Source organism: Mastigoproctus giganteus, chromosome 9 (assembly GCF_048544385.1).
Source record: "Mastigoproctus giganteus isolate SK-2022 chromosome 9, ASM4854438v1, whole genome shotgun sequence".
In the NCBI taxonomy this organism is placed as follows: Eukaryota; Metazoa; Arthropoda; class Arachnida; order Uropygi; family Thelyphonidae; genus Mastigoproctus; species Mastigoproctus giganteus.
The window spans coordinates 176,494,386-176,517,645 of NC_143583.1; the positions used below are offsets into that span (position 1 = coordinate 176,494,386).

Genomic DNA, 23,260 nt, shown 5'->3' on the forward strand with positions numbered 1-23,260 from the left:
ATTAAAAAACAGTATATCACTCCCATGGATCGATGCCTTATTGTGGTGGGAGTGTTTGCGACTCAGTAAAGTTGAGACCTATGCCACCAGGAGTGTATACTCTTAGCAGGGTCACCCATGATGAAAAAATCAAAGTTAAACACCAGACTAAATTGATCTAAAATCTGCCAACCCATAGTGGAACAGTGCGGCAGACTCTGGTCCATTCCCTCAACATGGCTTCATAACAAAATAAATGGTGCTCATTACCCAGAGACCTGCGAGCTACTACCTATGGCAACACGAAGATTAGCTCAATGGTAGAGGTGCTAAGAATCATCAGGCTTGATCAGGCTGTCATTAGACCAGCATTTCCCAAACATTTTTAGTCATGAAACACTTTTTGTCTCATAATATATTGACGGAACACATATACATTTAGGGAACATTTACAAAAAAACACAAGTTTAGTGGGAGCCAAAGAACTGTTTGTAATATTTTATGACGCACTGTGCATTAGGAGCATCTCTATTTCCAACACACATAAAGCCGAAATTTAAATAACTGTCATTATACTTTTGTTTTAGTCTTTTATTAGTTGGTTCCTGTTTTTTTCACTTCGGATTTTTGGGAAACAAAAGGCTGCGCTTGTTCATCCTCATTTTGAAGTGTGAAAATATTGTGTTCTTTTTCATCAATCATAGTTGCAATACTAGAAGTACTTGCTTCTTGTTTTAAAGTTCCTTTTTTCAACGACAAATCCATGGTCATTTATTTTAATAATAGTATTTCGAAATACTGCTAATTACCAAAAAAAATTTAAACAAGGAAGTGAGTTTAGTTATGATATTGGTTCGCTTCCCTCTCTCCTTCAACCCACGTACTCCAGGCTAAATCGCATATGAATGGCATATTAGATCACTACATTGCTACTTTTTAGTAGATGTCATTACCTCTAAGCATACTTCTCTATGCAAAAGTCCACCAAAATAAAGTGCTCTGTGGTCTATTCGATTATTAGTCTCTGGCAGTATATTAATAACCAGAAAAAAAAAAAAAAAGAAAAAAGTTAAAAATTACAATGATACAAAAGTGGCACTACAAATATGCAAAATTTATTTATTTTATTTTTTTAATTATTAATTACGATTTTTCACGGACCACTAGTGTTCCGTGGAACACAGTTTGAGAAACGCTGCATTAGGCTTTGGAACACTTAACACTCGGTCCAAGTACAGACTTATGCCTAGAAGAACTATTACAAGAGTTGAAAAACATCAACTGGGACATCAGCAGTTTATGCAAGATTCAGAGAAAAGGTGAAGATTTAGTCAAACTAGAAGATGGGCATTGGCTGTACTACAAAGTAAGAAATAATGGACAGTGTGGATAGAAGTGAGTTCATGATCAACAAAAGACTAGCAGATTCAGCCATAAAAGTAGAAAGTATTACTGAGAATTTCCTGCCTTGCTATTAAGCTAAATAGTTGCTATTCTCTTCGAATTATTCAAGTTTATGCTCCTACAAGTAGCCATAGTGATGATGAAGTTATTATTATATTATTTCTCCCTGATTGGGGGTTCCACCTTGTGATGGGTATTGCTACCAAGTACACAGGGTGGTTGTTGTTATGTCTGGTGTTACTGTTGGTCGAGGAACTCTCTGACTATCCTATGGGTGTTCGGGATTGTGACTTTCTGGAGTTCCTTGTAGGTGTTTGCTGGGAGACCTATTGCTGCAAGGCTGTTATGTAGGATCTTTGGCACCATACCTGTGGTTGTTACTTGGTGCATATGCCACACCTCTTTGATCCCCTGTCTTAGGTTCGTGTACTTCCTGATTTTTTCTCCATGGGTTGTCAATCAGATAGGTAACCTTTTCCTTCTTGTCTACAAGAGTTTTAGCCATATGGTGCAAGGAAGCCTGAGGCTTATGCTGCACCAACCAAAATTTCTCAATTATTCTGAGAGAGCGAGAGAGAGAGAGAGTCAGAAATAGAAGGGAATCACCAAGAAAGAGAAGAACGATGATATCCACTCAGGACCCTGGGTGTGCCAAGCCCATACTCACCAGATGTGAGTCCCCGGGGTTGAAGGACTTTAATGAAGACGTATTGTGCCTTTACAAGTAGGACGACTAAGACCAAAAACTGTAACAGGAGATTTCAATGCGAGAATTCGTAAGATTCTAAATGGGGAAAGATCTGTCGTCCCATACAGAACTGGAAAAAGAAATGATAGTGGCAATCTACTAACTGAATTTGCAGAGGAACAAAATTTGTTCATCATTAACCTTTTCAAGAAAAAGGCCCAACAAAAACGGACCTGGCAATATACAGCTCCTTTAACTCATTATCTGATCTTATTATTATTTTTTTTTTATTATATATTTTTCAACTGAGTATATATATATATTGTACATAAATTTTATTTGATTTATGTTTTTATTTAGGGCGGGAGGTATTTCAGTCAAGGCCCAACTGTCTGCCTAGCAATTGGTGTGCTAGCAGTGGTCGGTTAGCCTATTGTTACATGTTGAATTTAAATTTAAATTGCTAAAATAATTAGTACAATACAATAATAGGTTAATGGAAATAATAATAATAATAAGGTAAAGTTAGGAGAAATTAAAGTAATTTAAAGAAAAATTGAGGAAAAAGATGAAGGAAAAAAATTAGGGAACAAAATTACATTCTTTCACATGGTCATCTCTCCACTACTTCCTCAGGGGCTTTGAGCGGATAGATAGCCAATATTAAAGAATGTCTCGTACACACCCGTTTCAGTAGTCCCAATAACAGTTTTACTAGACCTTTATCATATTAAGTTTTTAGTTTTAGGTATACCAGATAAGTATATTTTTAATTTCTGAAATCCAAAATATGTGGTGTTAACAGTAAACTGGGATTAGGACCCAAAGCCCAGGCATGCATCAATATAAAATACGATACGCATTTACCTGGTTTGGTTTCTAATAGTGTTTCCATGTACTTGTTTTGCTAAATTTAGAAACCAAACCAACAGAATAATATGAATTTGTAATAATCGGGGATATATACTGGAGGCATTAACAAAACTAAAAGACAATTTAATGGAGAATAAAATGCTGATTAATTTTATCAGATTCCATATAAATGCAGCCATTCAAGCCAATATAAACCGACATCACACAGACATCAATCCAAATAGGCTCACAGAGCAACTATTTGGGCCCCTATTAGACCTCCAGGTTTATTGCGCTCAGACAAGACTCGTCTGACCGCACTGTAACCAGATGTCCAAATTCAAGCCCTAAAAAGAAAGAAAACAATAAGAATAATAACGATAATAAATATAATTAACAGGCTGCTGACCCTGACTATCCCATAGAAAATTAAACCAGATAATTATAATATATAAATACACATCACACTTCACTCAGCCTACAGATGACAATCAAAATAAATTCCTTGGCACCATAAGGATAGATATCACCACAGTGGGAGGATATAAATATGTATACAGTTATCCCACTGGGCATAAGTTGGCTGTTATGCTGTAGAAAGGTTATAACAGTCCTTGCTCAGTGGATAACATAGAATCAAAAATACAGCAAACCCCCGCTATTCACGGTATCTGTATTCGCGATCGCCGATTTAATATAAAATGAAACCTAAAAAAATGTGAATTTTAAAGCGCCGTGAATATTTTCCGTCATAAAAAAACATGGGCGTGGCTAGAATTATCTTTCCCGGTCAAAACAGCGCTCAGTGGGTGGGGGAAGAGGGGTGACAAAATCGCGAGCGTGGATGTTTCTCGCTAATCCTTGTTCAGTATGTGTTATGCGCTTGTCATGGAAGGTTTCGTTGTTTGCTTTTAATTTCTATGCTTATAAATTGAATAAATTTATCAATTTATAAATTGATATGCTTACAAAAATGATAAATCTACTGCTTTGCAGTGTAAAACACTTTTTCGAGTGTGTTAACGGAAGAAAGTGACTTTATTGTGGACAAATTCTTTCTAACCCGTACAAAAATATGGCTACGAATAACAAGAGAAATGTGAAAATATTAAAGAAGGTGATGACATTAGCGAATAAAATTGAGTTATTATATAAAATTTCTAATGGTGAAAGTGTCTCCTCAGTAGCAAAATATTATAAAATCAATGAGTCAACGGTATGATCAATCAAAAAAATCGGAAGAAAAAATCCGCCGTAGGGTCCGTGAAAACGTGCTAATTGCTTCAAAAATTTGCTCTGTAACGCGTGATGTTAAATTAGAATAAATGGAAAAGGCTTTAAATCTGCGGATAGAAGACCGAACTCAAAATAAAATTCCGCTAAGTTCACTCATCATTCGTGAAAAGGCAAAACTCCTTTATCAACACTTTAGCGAAACTGGTGATAGCACTGGCGGGATAAGTTTTTTTGCTAGCAAAGGCGCTGGTTTGAAAGATTTGTTTGAAATTTCTAATAAATATTACATTTAATATTAAATTGTTTCTTATTTTCATTTCGATGTCATATGCTTGCATTTCACTATGTACATAGCCATATTATGAAGGTACATATAATACATATATAGACAAAATTTTAGACTAGTTTATCTTATATATTTCATACTTTGGAACGGAACCCCTTTATTACCATGGGAGCCATAACTCAGTATTCGCGACATTTCTCAAGAACGTAACCCCCGCGAATAGCGAGGGTTTACTGTATATATAAAATTTTAATAAGTGTTATTAAATAAGTCCCTATATGCATTTACCCCTTTCTTAACATCTTTTACATAGGTAATTCTTAATACCAGCACACAATAAATAGAGCAATCAATTAATTAAAGTATAATTATGTTTACTGAAACATGCTAAATTAGACCAGAGGTTGCATACAACCATCTATAAAATCGGAATGTTGAGCTGCCTTAAGGCTTTTTGTACCAACCACAGTCCATAATGGCTACAGGTAAATGCGTATCATATTTTATATTGATGCATACCAGTTGGGATTTGGGTCCCAATCCCAGTTTACTGTTAACACCAAATATTTTGGATTTCAAAAATTAAAAATATACTTATAATCCAGTATACCTAAAACTAAAAATGAATATGATCAAGATCTAGTAAAACTGCTATCGGGACTACAGAAACGGGTATACACAAGATATTTATTTAATATTGGCTATTTGTCTTTTCAAAGCCCCTGAGGAAGTAGCGGAGAGAGAGATGACCATGTGAAAGAATGCAATTTTGTTCTCTAATTTTTTCCTTAATCTTTTTCCTTAAATTACCTTAATTTCTCCTAACTTTACCTTATTATTATTATTTCCACTAACCTATTATTGTCTTGTAATAATTCTTTTAGCAATTTAAATTTAACATGTAACAACAGGCTAACCAGACACTGCTAGCAATTGCTAGGCAGACAGTTAGGCCTTGACTGAAATGCCTCCCGCCCTAAATAAAAACCATAAATCAAATAAAATGTATGAACAATACTATTAATGTGCATATAATGTATAACTGTTAAACCAGAAATAGCGTTAATGTGGCATTAACATGAAATGTTTATCCATCACAGTGATAAAAGACTAAAATTAGCAGTTAAAAATTATATATATAAACAATGTGTGGTTTGTAACATAAATATAACGTCTATAAAGATGGAAATGAAATGTACACAAAGTGCCCGAACAAAGAGAGGTTTAAAGGAAAGTAGAAACTCACTTTGTGTACTTTTCATTTCCATCTTTACAGACACTATATTTATGTTACAAACCACACATTGTTTACATCTTTTTGCTTCCTTTACTGCTGCCCTGTGCATAACAAAATCACTTTTACAATTTCCCCCCCTTTTTCTCCCTCTACTGCTTATTTTGCTTCTTTACAATATAATATTACTGATACAAAATTTACTGATACAAAATCACTTTTACAATTTCCCCCCTTTTTTCTCCCTCTACTGCTTATTTTGCTTCTTTACAATATAATATTACTACTATATATATATATATATATATAATTCACTTAACTATCTCATATATAGTGTAAAAGGCATCATTTTAATTGTATCTCATATTGTGGCTGCCTTCACAACAAGATACCAGGTATTGCACTACTCTGAATAAGTAATGCTTCTCTAGTAGAGAAGACTGTTATTTATTCTCAGTGGATACCACCATATAATATCTACACCGATATAGTTAATTACTCGAAAACCCATATATAATTATGCCTTGTGCATTTCATCTTTAAATATAAAATGTACATATAGAAGCGACCGCCACTTAAAGCTGATAATTCGTTCACAAAAAACAGAACGCTAAGTGAACACCGTATTCCCATAACATTACATATGTATTTGTGAGTTGCGGTCTATGCCATAGGATATTTCCTAATGAATAATAAATGGTAGTGAAAAGACGCAAAAATGTTGGTCAAAATATTTAATACACAAAAATTTGTACATATAAAATATTCTATATTACGTACGTATATAATTATGTGTTAAGTAACCATATTACTCATTAAAATTAAACTTATTAAACATGAATTTATTAATCTGATGGTCCTGGGCTGTTGAGTTTTAGTTTCTTTGAACTGAAAAATGCACTGATTTTGGATTGTACTTTGTGTCTCTTCCTCTCATACAAAATCATGTAGGGATTCATTTCTTTCTTTAAATTTCTTTTTACCTTGAAACTTCATTCCATGTCAGGGTCGTTCTCCTGGAAATAATCACATATTTTTCAAAGTGTTCGAAAGAAAAGTCCTTTTGCAGTCAGCAACTTTATCAGTTCATATGTAGGATCTTGATCATCTTCTCTGTCAATTACACATGCTTGTTCTTTTGTCATTTTCATTAGTTATTCATTAGAGAGACCATCTCTGTCATTGTCTTGTATGTCAACATCATAAATTTCATGCAATCCTGCTTCTTTTCCGAGCTCAACAATGTGCTCTTTAACATTCTCAACTGAATCATCAGATTCTTGGGAATCTTTTACACAATTCTTCCAAATGTTCCTCCACACTCCATTCATGTTTTTCTGAGTCACTTCATCCATCCCAGGAACTTGAAATGTTGTAGATGAGTTTTAATGTTGTAGGATTTCTAAAACTCCTTCAGACTTGGTACATTTTCACCAGTGTTGATGGCTTTAACAGCTTGAAGGCATGTAAAAAATTTTTATATGATTGTTCAAGTCTTCTGAGTTCTCTTTTCTTGGGTGTCCTGGCACATTGTCCATGAAATTGCTTTGTAATCAAGGTTATTTTTTGAACAATATCTTTCCACTGTGGGACAGAAGAATTCAGAGTAGCAATCAATGAAAAGAGGCCTGGTTACCTAAGCTTTTTTTATTAGCCTTCCAAATTATGGGTAGGTTTGATTTAGTGAAACCTTTAAGAGCTTTTTGATTTTCTGAATGGTAAACTAAAAAGGTTTTAATTTAAAATCTTCCACAGCGTCACCACCCAGCAATAAAGTCAATCGATCCTTTGCCACTTTGAAGCCTGGCATGTTTTTTCTTCTTTCGATATGAAATTTCTTTTAGGCATTTGTTTCCAAAAAAAGTCCTGTTTCATCTGTTAAAAACTTGAGCTGTATAACATCCCTCTTCAATAATTTTAACAAGTTCTTTTTTGAAAGTTCCAGCTCCTTCTTGATCTGCACTTGTGGCTTTCCCCAGGTTGCTATATTGTGTAGGTTATAGCAATTGTTAAATCTATCGAACCAGCACTTACTAGCATTAAAAGGTTCCACATATTTTTTTGAAGTGAATTTTCTTCAGATCTTCATATAGGCTAATTGCTTTTTCTTTAGTAATAATTGTACTTAGTGGAATTCTGTGTTGGATATTATCTTCAATAAAATTATTTAGAAGTTTTTTTTTTTTTTTTTGGTAGTTGTTGGCGCATCGGCTTCTGTGGCCATAATGCACCTCCCAAGGTTTTTGCAGTACTTTGATCCAAGCCCGAGGTGGGATTCGAACCTGCGACCTTTGGGTTGCTAGGCAGGCACTTTATCCACCCGGCTAGCCTGGTCGGCTCTTATTTAGAAGTCTCTCCATTTCAATCAGAATAGCAGGCCTGGCCCTAGTCAATTTAGCTGCCTGCAGCGGAACAGCTGTCCTTCCCATGGCTAAAATTAATTCTTTATTTTTTGTAATTGTTCTTAAAGTTGAAACTGCCAGTCCTAAATTATTGCACACATCCACTTGTTGACTGGAATCGATTCAAAATGTCTAATTTAATTTTCAAATTCAATCTTTTTCTTACCTTTGTAGTCTTCATACTGCAACCAGATGTTGTTGCTTTTTCATTCTTATCCACCATTATTAACTCTTTGAAAATATAATGCATTGCATTAATTATGATACAATGTTTGAGTACACTGTTTGTTACAGACAATGTCTAACACTATAATGAGTGATGACTACACTTTGGATAAATGCATATAATGCAAATATTACAAGCAATACTGCATATTCCTTAAACTGATCATTTTTTTTAATGTTGATTTCGGAACTACGTAATAAGCCACTGGACTGCAATTAAATTAATGTGGGAGAAAATTTTGCTGAGCGTGGGAGACGTTTTAATGCTGCTTTGCTATTCATTCTCATGGTATTGACTACATCAGATGAAATGCTTTCATTAAACATGGCAAAAATTCAATCTGTAAAAGAATTCAATTCAAAAATTCAATCTGTATGCTGGTAAAAGAGCACTATAGTGAGATACAGGTTATAATATAAGAAGAGGGTTATAGCAAATCAGCGTAAAGAGAACCACATTATTACGAGGGCCTACTGTATACAGGCAGTTCCTGCTTTACGAGTTTTTTTCTTTTTTTTCAAGTATCAAATATCAACAAAATCGAAAATATGAACATTAATTGCAGAAAATGAATGTTAAACATTCATAAATACCGCATTTCAAACCACGCGCATTGCTATACAATACAGTGTATACTGCTTTACGATATTAATTAATCCATTCTATAGGCCCCATCATATTGTGAAAATATCGTAATGTGAACCCAATAACACATTGTTTTTTGGTAATTTGTTCCATGACCTCGGAAGTTGAAATTTTCGCTATACAGGTAGTCATCGACTTACGACCTATGCTTTACGACTGATTGACTTATGACTGCTACTGCATTTCACACCAAGTTTCGGTCTGAACTAAGCATACATACAAGATTGTTGCTAGGAAGAATGCTATATGCACGTCAACCCCCCCCCACTCTTAATGCAGTGCTCTCAGATTTTTCTACTACACTCATATCCATGGCCTATCCATGTGGTCCCCGAAGCCTAATGGGAACGGTTGTGCGTGTAGCATCAGCCCACTGCCAAGTAACGTGCGTTTGGCGCGAATAAGCTAGTCTTAATCCGTTTAGTCAGCTTTGCCATCACAGTCGAACAAAACATCTTACCGATGTATGTATGTCGTGAGTCATGCGTCTCGATCTCTGTTTGCATACATATTACATTCACTATTTTTGGTTCAGTTATATTTGTGTTACAATTAGCATTTTTTTAAAACCCCTAAACATGTCAACCAAGAGAAAAGTGCCTTTGTCTACGCCTAGACTGTCAAGAAAGAAAGAAAGAAAGAAAGGCCATTGATTTAGACACAAAATTGAAAGTGATCAAGCAGCATGAAGAAGGAAAGAAGGTGAATGCAATCGCACGTGATTTTAAGTTCTCATTCTACAGTGTCGACGATTTTGAAAGACAAAGAAAGGATTCGTGAAGTTGTTAAAGGTTCGGCACCCATGCGAGCAACAGTGATAATGAAACAACGTACAGGGCCTGTCCATGAAATGGAAAAATTGTTTCTTTGGATGGAAGATCAGATACAGAAGCGAACACCCTTAAGCCTTCTTACAGTGCAGTCGAAGGCTAGAAGTCTCTTTCAGACGTTGAAGAAACACGCCGGAAAAGATTACACTCAGACATTTATAGCAAGTACAGGATGGTTCAGAAGAAGATTCAACCTTCATAGGGTTCGAGTCACTGGAGAATCAGCAAGTGCGGATGTGGAAGGAGCTCAAGAGTTTGTTAAAAGTCTGGATGAAATAATTATGGAAGGAGCGTATCAACCAGAGCAGCTTTTCAATGTGGATGAGACTGGATTGTTGTGGAAAAGGGTGCCAGAATGCACTTACATTCACCAAGAAGCCAAAAGCATGCCTTGTTTTAAGGCACTTAAAGATAGGCTGACTTTGCTCCTTGGTGGGAACATCACAGGTTTTAAACTGAAGCCTTTTTTAATTTATCATTCTGAAAATCCCAGTGCATTCAAGAATGGAAACAAGCACACTCTGCCTGTATACTTCCGTTCAAACTGAAAAGCCTAGATGACTCAAACATTGTTTGAAGACTGGTTTCTAAATTGTTTTGTATCTCAAGTTTGTAAATACAAAGGGTACTAGGAAAGTTTTGCAATACAGCTTTGTTTATTTAATTTTTTCAAAGTAATTTCCTCTACATTCAATACACCTCTCCATCCTCCGAAACCAATCTTTAAACCAGTTCTGCCAAGTTTCACTAGGGAGTAAAGCACACTCGTTGTCCCAAGCCCGTAGAAGGTCCTCGTCACTGGAAAACTGCCTCCCTTTTAGCTTCATTTTCACATGCAGGAACAATGCAAAGTCGCAGGGAGCAAGGTCTGGACTGTAAGGAGGGTGCTCGAGAAGTTTCAGTCCTGTCGTGGTCAAATATTCGGTGCAGGCTTTGGCGCGGTGAGCTGGAGCATTATCGTGATGGAGGTACCAGGTGTCCATTCTTGACTTTGGCCGCAGGTTCTTCATAGATCCAATGACTTTAGGCAGGCATTGTTCAGTATACCACTTAGCTGTGACTGTCTACACTCTCACTACTAATGAATAACTGAGCCCATCGACTTGGCGCGGCGGCTACTATGCACGTATGAACATGTCTCAACATGCAGCAACAAGCAGCTTCCTGTGATTCATTGTTGCGTCATATTGCAAAACTTTCCTAGTACCCTTTGTATTGCTTTGAGAAAGAAATTCCTTTCAAAATTGTATTAATCTTAGATAATTCACCTGGCCATCCACCTCCATCCAGATGTAAAAGTTGTTTATTTTCCGCCAAACACAACTCCACTCATTCAGCCTATGGACTAAGGGGCGATTGCCACATTTAAGGCGCACTATCTTTGAACCACTTTGGCCCAAGCTATAGCCGCAACAGATGCCGACCCAGAACTATCTCTGCGAGAGTTCTGGAAACAGTACGATATTTATAAATGCATCAAAAATATTGCAGCTGCGCGGGAGGCTGTGACAAAGAAATGCACGAATGGAATCTGGAAAAACTGTGTCCAGCATTTTGTTAATACTATTGATGAATTTGAAAGTGAACATGAACTTGAAATGGTTACGGAAAATATTGTAACACTGGCAAATGGACTTTCTTTAGAGATTGAAGTGGAAGATGTTGAGGAGCTTCTAGAGCAAGAATCTGGAGAACTTACGAATGAAGAACTTATCGCTTTGGAAGAAGAAAGAATGGCTGAAGAAGAAAAGATGGAAGAAGAGAAAAATGAAGATGAGGAAAGAACCAGAAAGAAAATTCACCACTAGAGGGTTATCTGAAGGTTTTTCTCTACTAAATAAACTTCTTACACATTTTGAGGAAATGGACCCAAACAGGGATTGAACGAATGGTACAAGATGCTTTTCGGCCATACCGTGAAATTTACGAGCAGAAAAGGAAACAAACAATTCAGACAAAAATTAACATGTTTATGAGAAAAATGACTCCCACTACATCAAGTGGCGGCACTGATGACCCGCACGAGTGGTCAGTAAAATATTTCTTATCTATTTTCTACATATGTTTTGTTTAGTTCTTTAAGATAAAATATTTTTTAGGTTTTATACAGTATTTGATATCTTTTTCATAATATTTTTTATTTTTGTAAATAGTAAACCAATTGTGTTGTACACAGTGTCTGATTTACCTAAACTGGCTCAACTTACGTCCAGATCGCTTTACAACCGGTCAGTCGGAACCTAACATGGTCGTAAGTCGAAGACTACCTGTATAACTCTCTAAAGGGTCGTTTTTATAGTGTAAATTGCATTAGTTACCAATTCAAATAATTAAAATGCACTACACTTTCATCGTTATCATATGTTCTGTTATAAGAACCAATTTTGAACGGCTTTGTGATATTTTTCTAAAACACATTCCTGGAGGTCACTACCTTAAAACAATAAAAACAATTTGCACTTTGCAGTTTATTGAGCATTTCTGTTACTATAGCGAAAATCTTGTTAGTTGCAATTTGTGCGTTCCGTTAAAAAATGCTTATGCATGCTATTGAAATTTATAAAGAAAAGAGAAACAAACGCCTCTTGAAGCATTTCTGAAGAAGATGACTTCTTGTGCTGTTAACAAACCAACAAGTGCCAAGCCAATAATGAGTGATCAACAAGTGTGCATTTAGTCGATGATGATAATGAAGAATAAACTTACTTTAACATTTGTAAGTCATAAATTTCTTTATTATTAATAATGACCGTATTATTATTAATAACGATTATTATTAAGCCTTCCCTAAAGCATATATTTTCTTTCTTTATTATTATAATTCGCTTGATTTTACAGGCTACATTTTCATTTCTTTGGATAAATCAACCATTGTTTAAACAAACTAATTAGCTAACTAATTTCATTGCTGAAAACGTAACCCCTATTTTTAATATTATGTCTATGAGAAATAAATTCCCACTTTACGAGCGTGCGCTAGGAATGAATTAACTCGTAAAGTCAGGAACTACCTGTACACACACACACACGTTTGGAAGGAACCAAGGAAATCAATTGTTTACAGAAACAGCACAGTATTTATAATTCTAAGGATTACAAAAACCTGAAATTAATTACACATTCACTGATGGATACAGCACCAGGAACATTGATCCAAATCATTATTTGATAGATAACTGAATGTGCCTATTATTTAAGTTGTTTCATGCTGATTTAAAATATGATGGAAAAATTTCCAGCAGATACTGTGTTTTTGTAAAATTGCTGTCTTCCTTTTTCATGAATATACAGAATTATAAAATTAAACATTACACATAAAAAAAAATCATGTTAATGTTTAGATGATAACAGATTCTTCTTTTACTTATTATTTTTAATAGTTCATAGAAAAACTCAAGGGAGCAATGTTGCTGTAGCAGACAGGTGTAAATTTTTGTACATTTTTTTTATTTCTTTAATTTTTTTTATCCAGATTTTAACACTGTATTAATTATGTACCTCCTATTTTTTTATGTACCTTCAATTTTATTTCCTTACAACTTGTATACTTTCCTTTTCAAGACTATTTTCTATAGTTTTTTTTTTTTTTTTTTTTTTTTTTTGACAAACTAAACTAGATGAAGTTCCTTTATCACTATATCTTCAAACAGGCCTATGGGGCTGGGAATTTCCATACTATAATAATTAATGATAAACACCAGCCAAGAAATTAAACTGAAAATTTACTATAAAATAAATAAAATAACATACAGTGAAACATGATGAAAATAAAATACAATGATTAAATTATAGTTACAATATGGTTAAAATATAGTTAAAAGCAATAAAATTATCTAAAATAAACTGGGTTAAAAGTGATAAAACAATGAACACAGGACCGCTATCAAGACTGCTAACTATGCGAGGTTCGCTGTGGCAGAGCATTTCTGGGAAAAGCAGCATCGGATCTCCCCCGAAGATGCGGTCAGTAATGACCGCACCCATGGATTTTGGGAACGCAAGTGGCTCGAGAGCTTGCGAATTGGTTCATCCAGTCACAATACTATTAATAGGGACAGGGGGATCCTTTACACCACCTGTTTGAGGCATTTATCCTCAGAAGGGATGACCGTTTCTGTTTGACACGCTCCCGAGCCACTTCCGTTTCCGATACGCGCATGGAGAACGTAGATCATGTGTCTGATGACCACGTGCATGAGTGCCATGGACCTGCTACTTAAGGATGTGTCTTAGCACTAGTAGTATGCTGTTGAAGAAGGAGACGGCAGTCTCAGAAAGCTCCAGGTTTCATTGTTTTATCGCTTTTAACCCAGTTTATTTTAGATAATTTTATTGCTTTTAACTGTATTTTAATCATATTGTAACTATAATTTAATCATATTTTATTTTCATCACATTTCACTGTATGTTATTTTATTTATTTTATAGTAAATTTTCAGTTTAATTTCTTGGCTGGTGGTTATCATTAATTATTATAGTATAGTTCCTTTATCATTCAGATTTGAATGATAAAGGAACAAAAATAAATGAATGAGTGATTTAAATTATGGAAATAATTCAGCCATGCTATCACATATATACTTATGTATTAAAATATAATATTTTAATATATAAGTGTATTTTATTTTAAAATATAATATAAGTATATATTATATTTTAATTCTGTGGCATTATTAAAGGTTTCAGTCAGAATATTTCTTGACAGGTGAAGTAAAGGTAATGGATCAATTACCCAGTCACCAAGGCCCATTTTGGAATAAAACAGTGAGGTCTGTGCAATTGTTAATGTCTTCCACACATCAAAACAATGCTTCCTCTATCTGCACCTTTCGATAATACCATTATAGAAAAACAATATATATAATTTTCTTGTTAGTTTCGCTGTTAACCTTGTACGCTAACTTTCAATTTCCTTGTGAACAGTATGCCATTTCATCTATGGTTACTGCAAAAATAAGATATTTTAAGATCCACGAGTTATTTTAAATAAAGATGACTTTCTTCACTCCTGCAGAGAATCTGCAGCAAATAAATCTTTCCCTGTGGGAGCAGTAAGATCTAGTCAAAAGCGATGTTTAATACAGTCCCTTTGTTATCTTTCAGCTACAGCAATATGTCAGCAATAGTGTAATAAAACAATCCTAGCAGTCTTGAATAAGTTTTTTGACATCCTCATCTCTGGGAATCTGCTGGTATTTAGACACCTTAGTACTTTGGTAAGAATGACATATTTGACCTCCACTAATTTTTATTTTTATCTGGCAGCCAAGAAAACCATCCAGTGTTGCCTTGACATTTTATCAAATGCTACTGAGATAAAAGTGAGTGTTTTCACTATAAAGGTAAAATAAAGAGTGTTGATTCAAGTACTTTTATATAGGTAACTTTTAAAGTAAATCTCCTAATTGACTTGATATATTTGTCATATCTTATGTAACACTTTTCTTTTTATTTTCCTTATCTGTTATTTTGAAACATCAATGCAGTTGATAATATTACTACTCTGTCAAAAATAAAACACTAAACACTGCATTTAATCCAAATCAACTTTCACTGCATTTGTCTAATGAATTAAATTATATATATTCTCATCAGTTGAATGGCAAATGTTTAAAAATTTTTAAGCATTTATCATGATTTTTATAACACAAAATGGTTCCTACATTAATTCTGAGTTTAGTTACGTGTTCCTAGTTGTCATTAATAATTTTTAAAGTGTTCTGAGACTCACTAATAATAGCAGTTCATGCTACATACCTGATGATGCATCCCAAAACTTGAGAGAGCCATCAGCATGCCTAAATGAACAGGAGAGCAATTATAGTTGTAATACTATTTAACTGGTGCTGATAATATACAAATAAAAAATTAAAGAAAAAACAGTTGATTTATACCATGCTTATCTGAAATTAATTCAATGTCTAATTAATAACCAAAAATAGAAATTACACACATTTCTTGGGCAGGACTTCATAGCCATATTACCACTAGTAGTGGCATATGATGCAATAAAGTAAGCTCATAAACAGCATGAGCAAAAAAAAAAAAAAAAAAAAAAAAAAAAAAAACATTTTTTCCCATTTTACCACTCCATTCTTCCAAAAGTTATTTTGTTCCAGTAATCATCCACTTGCTGGCTAAAGGCAGATTTCTGCACATTTATTCTGAAACCGTCTTTCCTCAATTGGAATTTATGTCTCCTCAAGTGTGTAATCTGTGCAAGAGGAAGAACCTCATCAGCACTGATCTTGCTCAGACCATTCAAATCCTTAAACACCTAAATCAAATCACTTAGCAGGTGCTTAGTCTCCAGACACTGCAATTTGCAGAACCAGTCTTTCTTCATAAGAGCAACCCCTTGATTCCTCTCACCAATATCACTGCCCATCTATGTACTTGTTCCAGCAGCTCTACATCTTTCCTAAAATGACTGCATGCAGTACTCAAGGTGTGGCCTGACCATTGCCTTATACAAAGGGATAATCACCTCCTTATCCCTGCTAGCAAAAAATTCCTGTATATCAGTGACAAAACTCCATGAGTTGTCCTGGCAACCTGGCTGCACTTCTCAGAGAACTTCATATCTGACTGCACAATTACCCCCAGATCTTTTTCATTCTCTAACTTCCAAGTACAAGCAACCCTTCCAAGTATATCATCTTGACACATGTACTTGGAAGGGCCATTTATGAGAAAAAGATCAAGGGTGTTGGCTGTGGTGTTAGGATTATCTGGTAATTAAATTAACAATCTGTCTGAGGTCATTAGTAATTGCAAAAGCCTTAGCATCCTGACCAGTTGGGTCAGACTTTGCAGACAAAGTGTTTTGTAGGCAAAAACATTGTAAACGCACAGGTTGAAAAGGTATTTTTGTTAATGGCTGAAGGATGTTTTTGTAGTGAACTGTAACAGACTTGTGTCATCAAGGACAATAATTTTACACTTGGTTCTTTTAATAAAGTGCATGTATCTAGTGACTTGTTTATTTTGTAATAATGTTTTTTTTTTTTTTTTTTTTTTGCTGTTAGAAAATGTTCACATTTTGGCATCTTCTCAAATGTGAGAAGATGCACACATTTTAGCATCCTCTCATTTTGAAGGTTTAATTAATCTAGTTTTAATTTTAATATCAATGTTTTGTTTGCAGGTTCGGGCTTCAGGTCACCTTTACCCTCTACAGTGATTTTGTTTGCCTCTCTCTCTGTTCAGTAATTTTGAGCTGGATTTTTAAATTGCACAGTGCTTTACTAGATTTAGTTCTGTTTGTTTGTTAAGCCAATAATAGTGATCAGTTTTCTGGCCATTTATTTTAATTGATTTAAATTTTAAAGACAACTTTTAACTTCTTACAAATGCTGCATCTAACTGCTGCCATTTTCAAATGAATTATTATTTGAAATCTGGGATCGTTTTTTTCTGTTATCACCTACTTTTGAGTGTAATTTTTTCTTTCCCCATGCTGCTAATCTTGAGGATGGGGAAATATTTATTTGCTGATTATCTCCACTATACTTCTTTCTCTATATTCAATTAACCGTTATAATCTTCTCACTTATTTTTCACGGGATGTCTCCTTCTTCTTCTTCCCCTATTTCTATTTCTTTCCTCCTTAACAAACTCCCCTACTTCTGCTATCTTCCTTCTCCTTTCCTTTAAATTCTTTGCATCTCTCTACTTCTATTTTCTTCTTTTCAGGGATGCCACTTCCTTTCATCCCCTTACTTTCTGTCCACTTTCCTATCTTACCATTTCCTATACTATTCACCTTTCGTTGAAAATTTGGGGCTCCAACGCTTGCTTGATAGCCCCAGTAAGTGTCTCAAATAGAATGTGAACCCTGGCATGCCTCCTAGTGGCCAAGGTTGGGAGTCAGGGGGCAGGGGATCTGGTGTACCTTGCTCACTGGCTGCAAAGTTGCCAGGTGCCAGCACTCAACAAAACAAAACATAATACTCACACACCTACATACATACACTTGCTGGCCTTAGCCTTTGCCTTTTCAGATGCTACAGTGGCATATAGAGGAAACCCTGGAGACCACAATTAATCAAATATTCCTTAACCTTGAACAGTTGGGTCAATGTGACTAAAAAATAGAAGCCAGCTGGAATTGTAAACAATTAATATCACAAAGAAATATTACCTCACTCTTAAGAAAGTTGGACTGGAGAAAGTCAATTGATTAATGGAATTGCGAGAACTATACAGGCAACAGATGAATTTGATAGAATATGGTAGTAGAGATATTTTAAGCCAGAGAAAATCAAAAAAGAGGAGATTCCAAAATTATTAAATCTCTAACAGGGAACAGGAGAGCAGACATATGCACAACTACAACTATTTTTCTTCTCTGCCACGAGCCATTGCAGAGAAGAAAAATGCATATAAATTATCCGGCAACACAGAAGATTATGATATATATAAGCTAGTTTGTAATCAAGTCACAAAGGAGGTTAGGCAGGGAAAGGCAGATTACGAGAAATCTTTGGCAAAGGATGCTAAGAAAAACAGCAAGGATTTCTTTACTTATATAAACTCTAAAAGGAAGGGGATGAATCTGATTGGTCGACTTGATATCGATGGTTTGACTGTTGATGATCCTGCTCAGATAGCAAACAAATTGAATGAGTATTTTGCATCTACATTCACAAAGGAGGAGTTATTAAGGTTTGAAAATGCCACAAGGTTATCAAATTGTAACAGGGTGCTTAATGATTTTGTAATAACTGAGAAAAAAGTGGAGGAGAAATTGTTGAAGTTAAACATAAGAAAGGCACCTGGGGTGGATGGAATCTATCCAGTTATATTAAAGGAGGCAGCAAAGGAAGTAAGCAAATCCTTAGCCATAATTATGAGAGCATCCTTGGACTCAGGGGAGGTGCCCACGGACTGCAGATGTGCAAATGTGTCCCCATTTCACAAAGGGGATCGAAAGGTGACACGAGTAATTACAGACCAGTTAGTTTAACTTCTGTTCCGGGTAAAATAATGGAGTCACTGGTTAAAGATGCATTGCAGGATCATCTACAGCAATAATTCACACACAGCATGGGTTTGTTAAGGGAAAGTCTTGTGTGACAAATTTGATTGGTTATTATGATGTGGTTACAAAGGAACTGGATTCAAAAAATAATTTTGATATCATATACTTGGATTTCAGGGAAGCTTTTGACACTGTTGCACATGGAAGACTACTGTACAAAACTGGAGCAGAATGGTATTAAGGGTAAGTTGCTACAATGGATAAAAGGATGGTCGAGTGGGTTATTTGATTTGATTTGATTTTTTTTTTAGGAGCATTAGCAACTAAGGCCATACTGCTCCGGGATATGCGGTGGTCATTTCGTGACCTTTCTGCATCCTTCGTATTTGGTGGTGACGGGCTCGAACCTCGGTCTAATCAAGAAGCGTGTGCTACGCACTGCTGCTCCTTCCCACCTGGCTACGGAGGCGCCTCTGGTCGAGTGGGAGAAGACAAAGGGTGGTAATCAATGGGTGCTGCTCTTCGTGGACTAACGTTATTAGTGGAGTCCACACAGGGTTCGGTGTTGAGTCCACTGTTGTTTTGTATATTTATCAATGATATTGATGAAGGCATATCAGGCTTAGTATTGAAGTTTGCAGATGATACAAAGGTTGGCAGGGTTATTAATGACAGTAATGGCAGTGTGTTAGGATCTAGATAATTTGGGCAGATGGGCTAAGAAGTGGCAACTGAAGTTTAACCTTGACAAATGCAAAGTACTGCATATGGGTAGAAGTAACCCCAGAGAAACGTACCAACTGTGCGGTACTACACTTAAGGTGGTAGAGAAAATGAAAAAGACCTGGGAGTAATTGTGCAGTCAGATATGAAGTTTTCTGAGCAATGCAGGCAGGCTGCCAGGGCAGGTTATGGGGTTTTGTCAATGATATATAGAAATGTTTGCTAGCAGGGAAAAGGAGGTGATTGTCCCTCTGTATAAGGCAATGGTCAGACCACACCTTGAGTACTGAGTACAGGTCTGGAGGCCTCATTTCAGGAAGGATGTAGATTTGCTTGAGCGTGTACAGAGAAGGGCAACAAGATTGGTGAGGGGAATGAAGGGATCCTCTTACCAGGAGAGGCTTAAGTTCTGCAAATTGCAGCAGCTGGAAACTAGGCACCTGCGAGGGGATCTGATTGAGGTGTATAAGGCCTTGAATGGGTTGAGCACGCTGAATTCTGATGGGATTCTTCCACTTGTTCAGATTACGAACCTAATGAGGCATAAATTGAAATCGAGGATGGACAGATGTAGAATAGATGTGCGGAAATTTGCCTTTAGCTAGCGGGTGATTAATTGATGGAACAAACTTCCATCTGTCGTTCTGGAAGTTGATAGGTTAAATAAATTTAAGGAGGACCTGGACAAATATTTAGAGGGGATTGTTTTGTATTTTTTTTATTTATTTATTTTGGCTGATGCTGCATAAGCTCATACACTTGCTTTCTTGCATCACATGCCACTACTACTACTACAACCTTTCACATGAAAGGAATCATACAGCAAATAATTAGGACAATGGAGATGAGCAGTGGTTGAATCAACTTAATTGGGATTGTGTCAGAAAAAAAGTATGTGGGGTTTGGCAGACTAAGTGGAAATGAACATCATTGAGACTGGAAATGAGACCACCTATATTTGTGAAATGAATGAAGAAGTGTTTGGGGGGGGGGTTATATCTTTTCGCAGATAAGACTGTTCTATTAGTTTGATTTGACTATTCACGATGTATTCAATAGTAAGAAAAGGCGGCTCCTTGACATGCATATGCAATGCCCCCTGCATACACACTACTTGGACTCCCTCCAGTTGCTATCTGCCAGTAGAGGCAGCAAGATTATACACTAGTTGATCTGGAAGCCTCCTAGAGTTACCAATAGGTTTGGTCTGGTTGGCTATATAGAAGCCGGCCTGAAAACACCATTTTAGAGCTGTACCCTCAAAATGTAAGGAAGATTGGATCTTGTCACGATGCACGTTGTAAACTCAAAAGACATAAATCATATTGCATGATTAAGAGATAGGGGGATTGCTGGGGCTCTAGTGACTAAACATGGGTTCCACCACTTCTAGCCTCTAATAAGCAAAGTGGGGGCATTGCACCAATATGAGTCTTCTACCACCTAACATTGCCTGGTAACACACAGGTGGCATTTCTTCATGAGGTGTGAATGCCACACCTCATCCCTGCATACGTTGATTCACACCTGGGTGGTCACCTCCAGTATATCAAGTGGCATATTTCAGAAATTATGTATGGTGGTTACACCAGGGTTACTGACAGTGCCGTCATCGTGAATGTGCAGAGGAATCTTGTTGTCATAGAAGGACCGCTCTTCACCGAAATTTGGTCCACTTGAGTGTAACCTGAATATCAGTTCCATCAGCATTTTAGACTCCAGGTAGCAAGCCCAGCTTGTCATACCTGAGAGAATGTATGTGGCAGCCTCAAGAACCAAGATTAGGTCATGAAATGGGTAGGGATCTGAAAGTGAATCTGGTAGTTTTATAATGAACATAATAAGATTATGTTTCATAAGTAATGAGCGAAAGTGTACAATCTCCGAATGTGCACATGCAGAAATTGTACACTGCCAGTGTGTGTGTGGGTATGTTTGGGAGGGGGATATCATCTAATAACAGAAAGAGCTGTGTTAAGTGAGTAAGTATGGCTAATGTGTACAGTAGCCAGGACAATATTTTCATGCCTGTTTAGTAAAAGCTGCAGCTCTGTGGTTGTCGGTTTTGCTTTATTTGTAGTGATTTATTACGCAGTGAAGCATGCGCTTCAAAACATTGTGTCCACTACTCAATACACATATTGCTGAACTCTTCACAAGTGTTCTTCAAAATATTATAGTACTGCTGGTAAAACAAACTATTCCTTATTTTATATTTATGAAGCTGGACCTAAAAAACGTTTAATGTAGACTGCTTATTTAAACCTTCTCCACACATTCCTGTGCTGGAAAGGGTGAAATTCTGTGCACGATTTATTTGATTTCCTGTACTGTATATATTTTTTTATGCTCTTCCAATCTATGCAACTCCCTAATGTAGATTCCTCCACATCTGCAATATCTGGTAAATAAGGCTTCTGGAATTATTATGGTTGCTGGATGAGTTTTCCTTAAAGAGGGATTTCATAGGACTGTTTTAAAGGCAGAAGAGGACAATAAAAATATAAGGCTGTGCTTAGCTGTATGTAATCATGGATATTGAGGTAATTATGAAAATTGTCCAAACAGGATCTCTTGCAGTTTTGAATTTTTATTTGAATAAAATTTCCTGAACTTTGAACACAAAACACAACTACATACACCCTTGACTATACCTGAAAAATGATGAAATGGCTGGCTCCTTCATTATGACAATGTGCTGTATCATCTGCAACTCGCTAATACATTAATTTTTGATTACGAAACCCGCCATGCTACACCAACCTTATTTATCTGATTTTCATTGTGACTTTTGCCTATTTACAAAATTAAAACAGAACGTGAAAGGAAAACAATCAGTCAATCAAATACAAAGGATCATATAATGAGCATTCACAAGAGAAGACAGTGATAAGCCTAAGGGAACAAACCTATGGTTGCAGGAGATTATATATATATATATATATATAAATATATATTTTTTTTTCTGTATGATATGAGCAATACACAAAGGAACCAGTTTTTTTCCTGCTTCCTTTGTATCGTGGCCGTGAGGTCCAACTGGAGAGTAGGGCACCATCGTAATATCCAAGCCCGAGGTGGGATTCGAACCTGTGACCTTTGGGTTGCCAGGCAGGCACTTTACCCACCCAGCTAGCCCAGTCGGCAGAGATTATATTGAAGAATATTAACATATGTGTTTTAATTACAACTTTATCACATAATACGTAACATACAAAATTAATATACATAGAGCTTTTTGTATTGGTGATTTGGCATAAATATAGTAATGCATAACTAGTAGGACTGTGCATAGTGGAATTGTAGGTTTTTAAGTGTGGTACAGAAGTAGCTCTTAGGCTCTAATCACTTAAGTTGGCATATTTTTTTTTTTGTTTTAGCTAATAAACCTGTTTAGTACTTTGAATTTATTTTTTAATTTTTAATTGTGGCAAATCAGTAGCTCAAAAGTTCAAATCACAGGTTGGCATTAGTTAGATCATTTTTTATCTATTCTAACTACTTACACACTTTTTATCTATTCTAAGAACTTACACACATAATGGTAATGTGTAATACATAAAGCAGAAGCTTGATATTCCAATATATATATACACGTAATAATGTAAACTTCATAGAATAACTGGTGAACAGTGTTATTAATGCATTAAGTATATAAGTTTAGTGTAGTATTTTTAATTATGTTGAATTTGAACAGAAATTATACCTCAGACCAGAGCAACAAAGCAAAGGGCTCAAGGTAGTGGGAGTGCTGAGGCTTGTAGGAAAACTG

The 23,260-nt window shown here is 35.8% G+C and overlaps 1 protein-coding gene across 5 annotated transcripts in view; it reads right to left on the reverse strand.

The window, feature by feature from the left end:
* The window catches only part of LOC150080903 (syntaxin-binding protein 5-like), a 795,970-nt gene that overhangs the window by 445,984 nt on the left and 326,726 nt on the right, over window positions 1-23,260 (reverse strand). For all 5 annotated transcript variants that reach the window (XM_090381037.1, XM_090381035.1, XM_090381034.1 and 2 more), the window contains exon 14: window positions 15,540-15,580. In XM_090381037.1, the coding sequence (XP_090237163.1) occupies window positions 15,540-15,580 (41 nt within the window). The remainder of the gene's footprint in view (window positions 1-15,539; window positions 15,581-23,260) is intronic.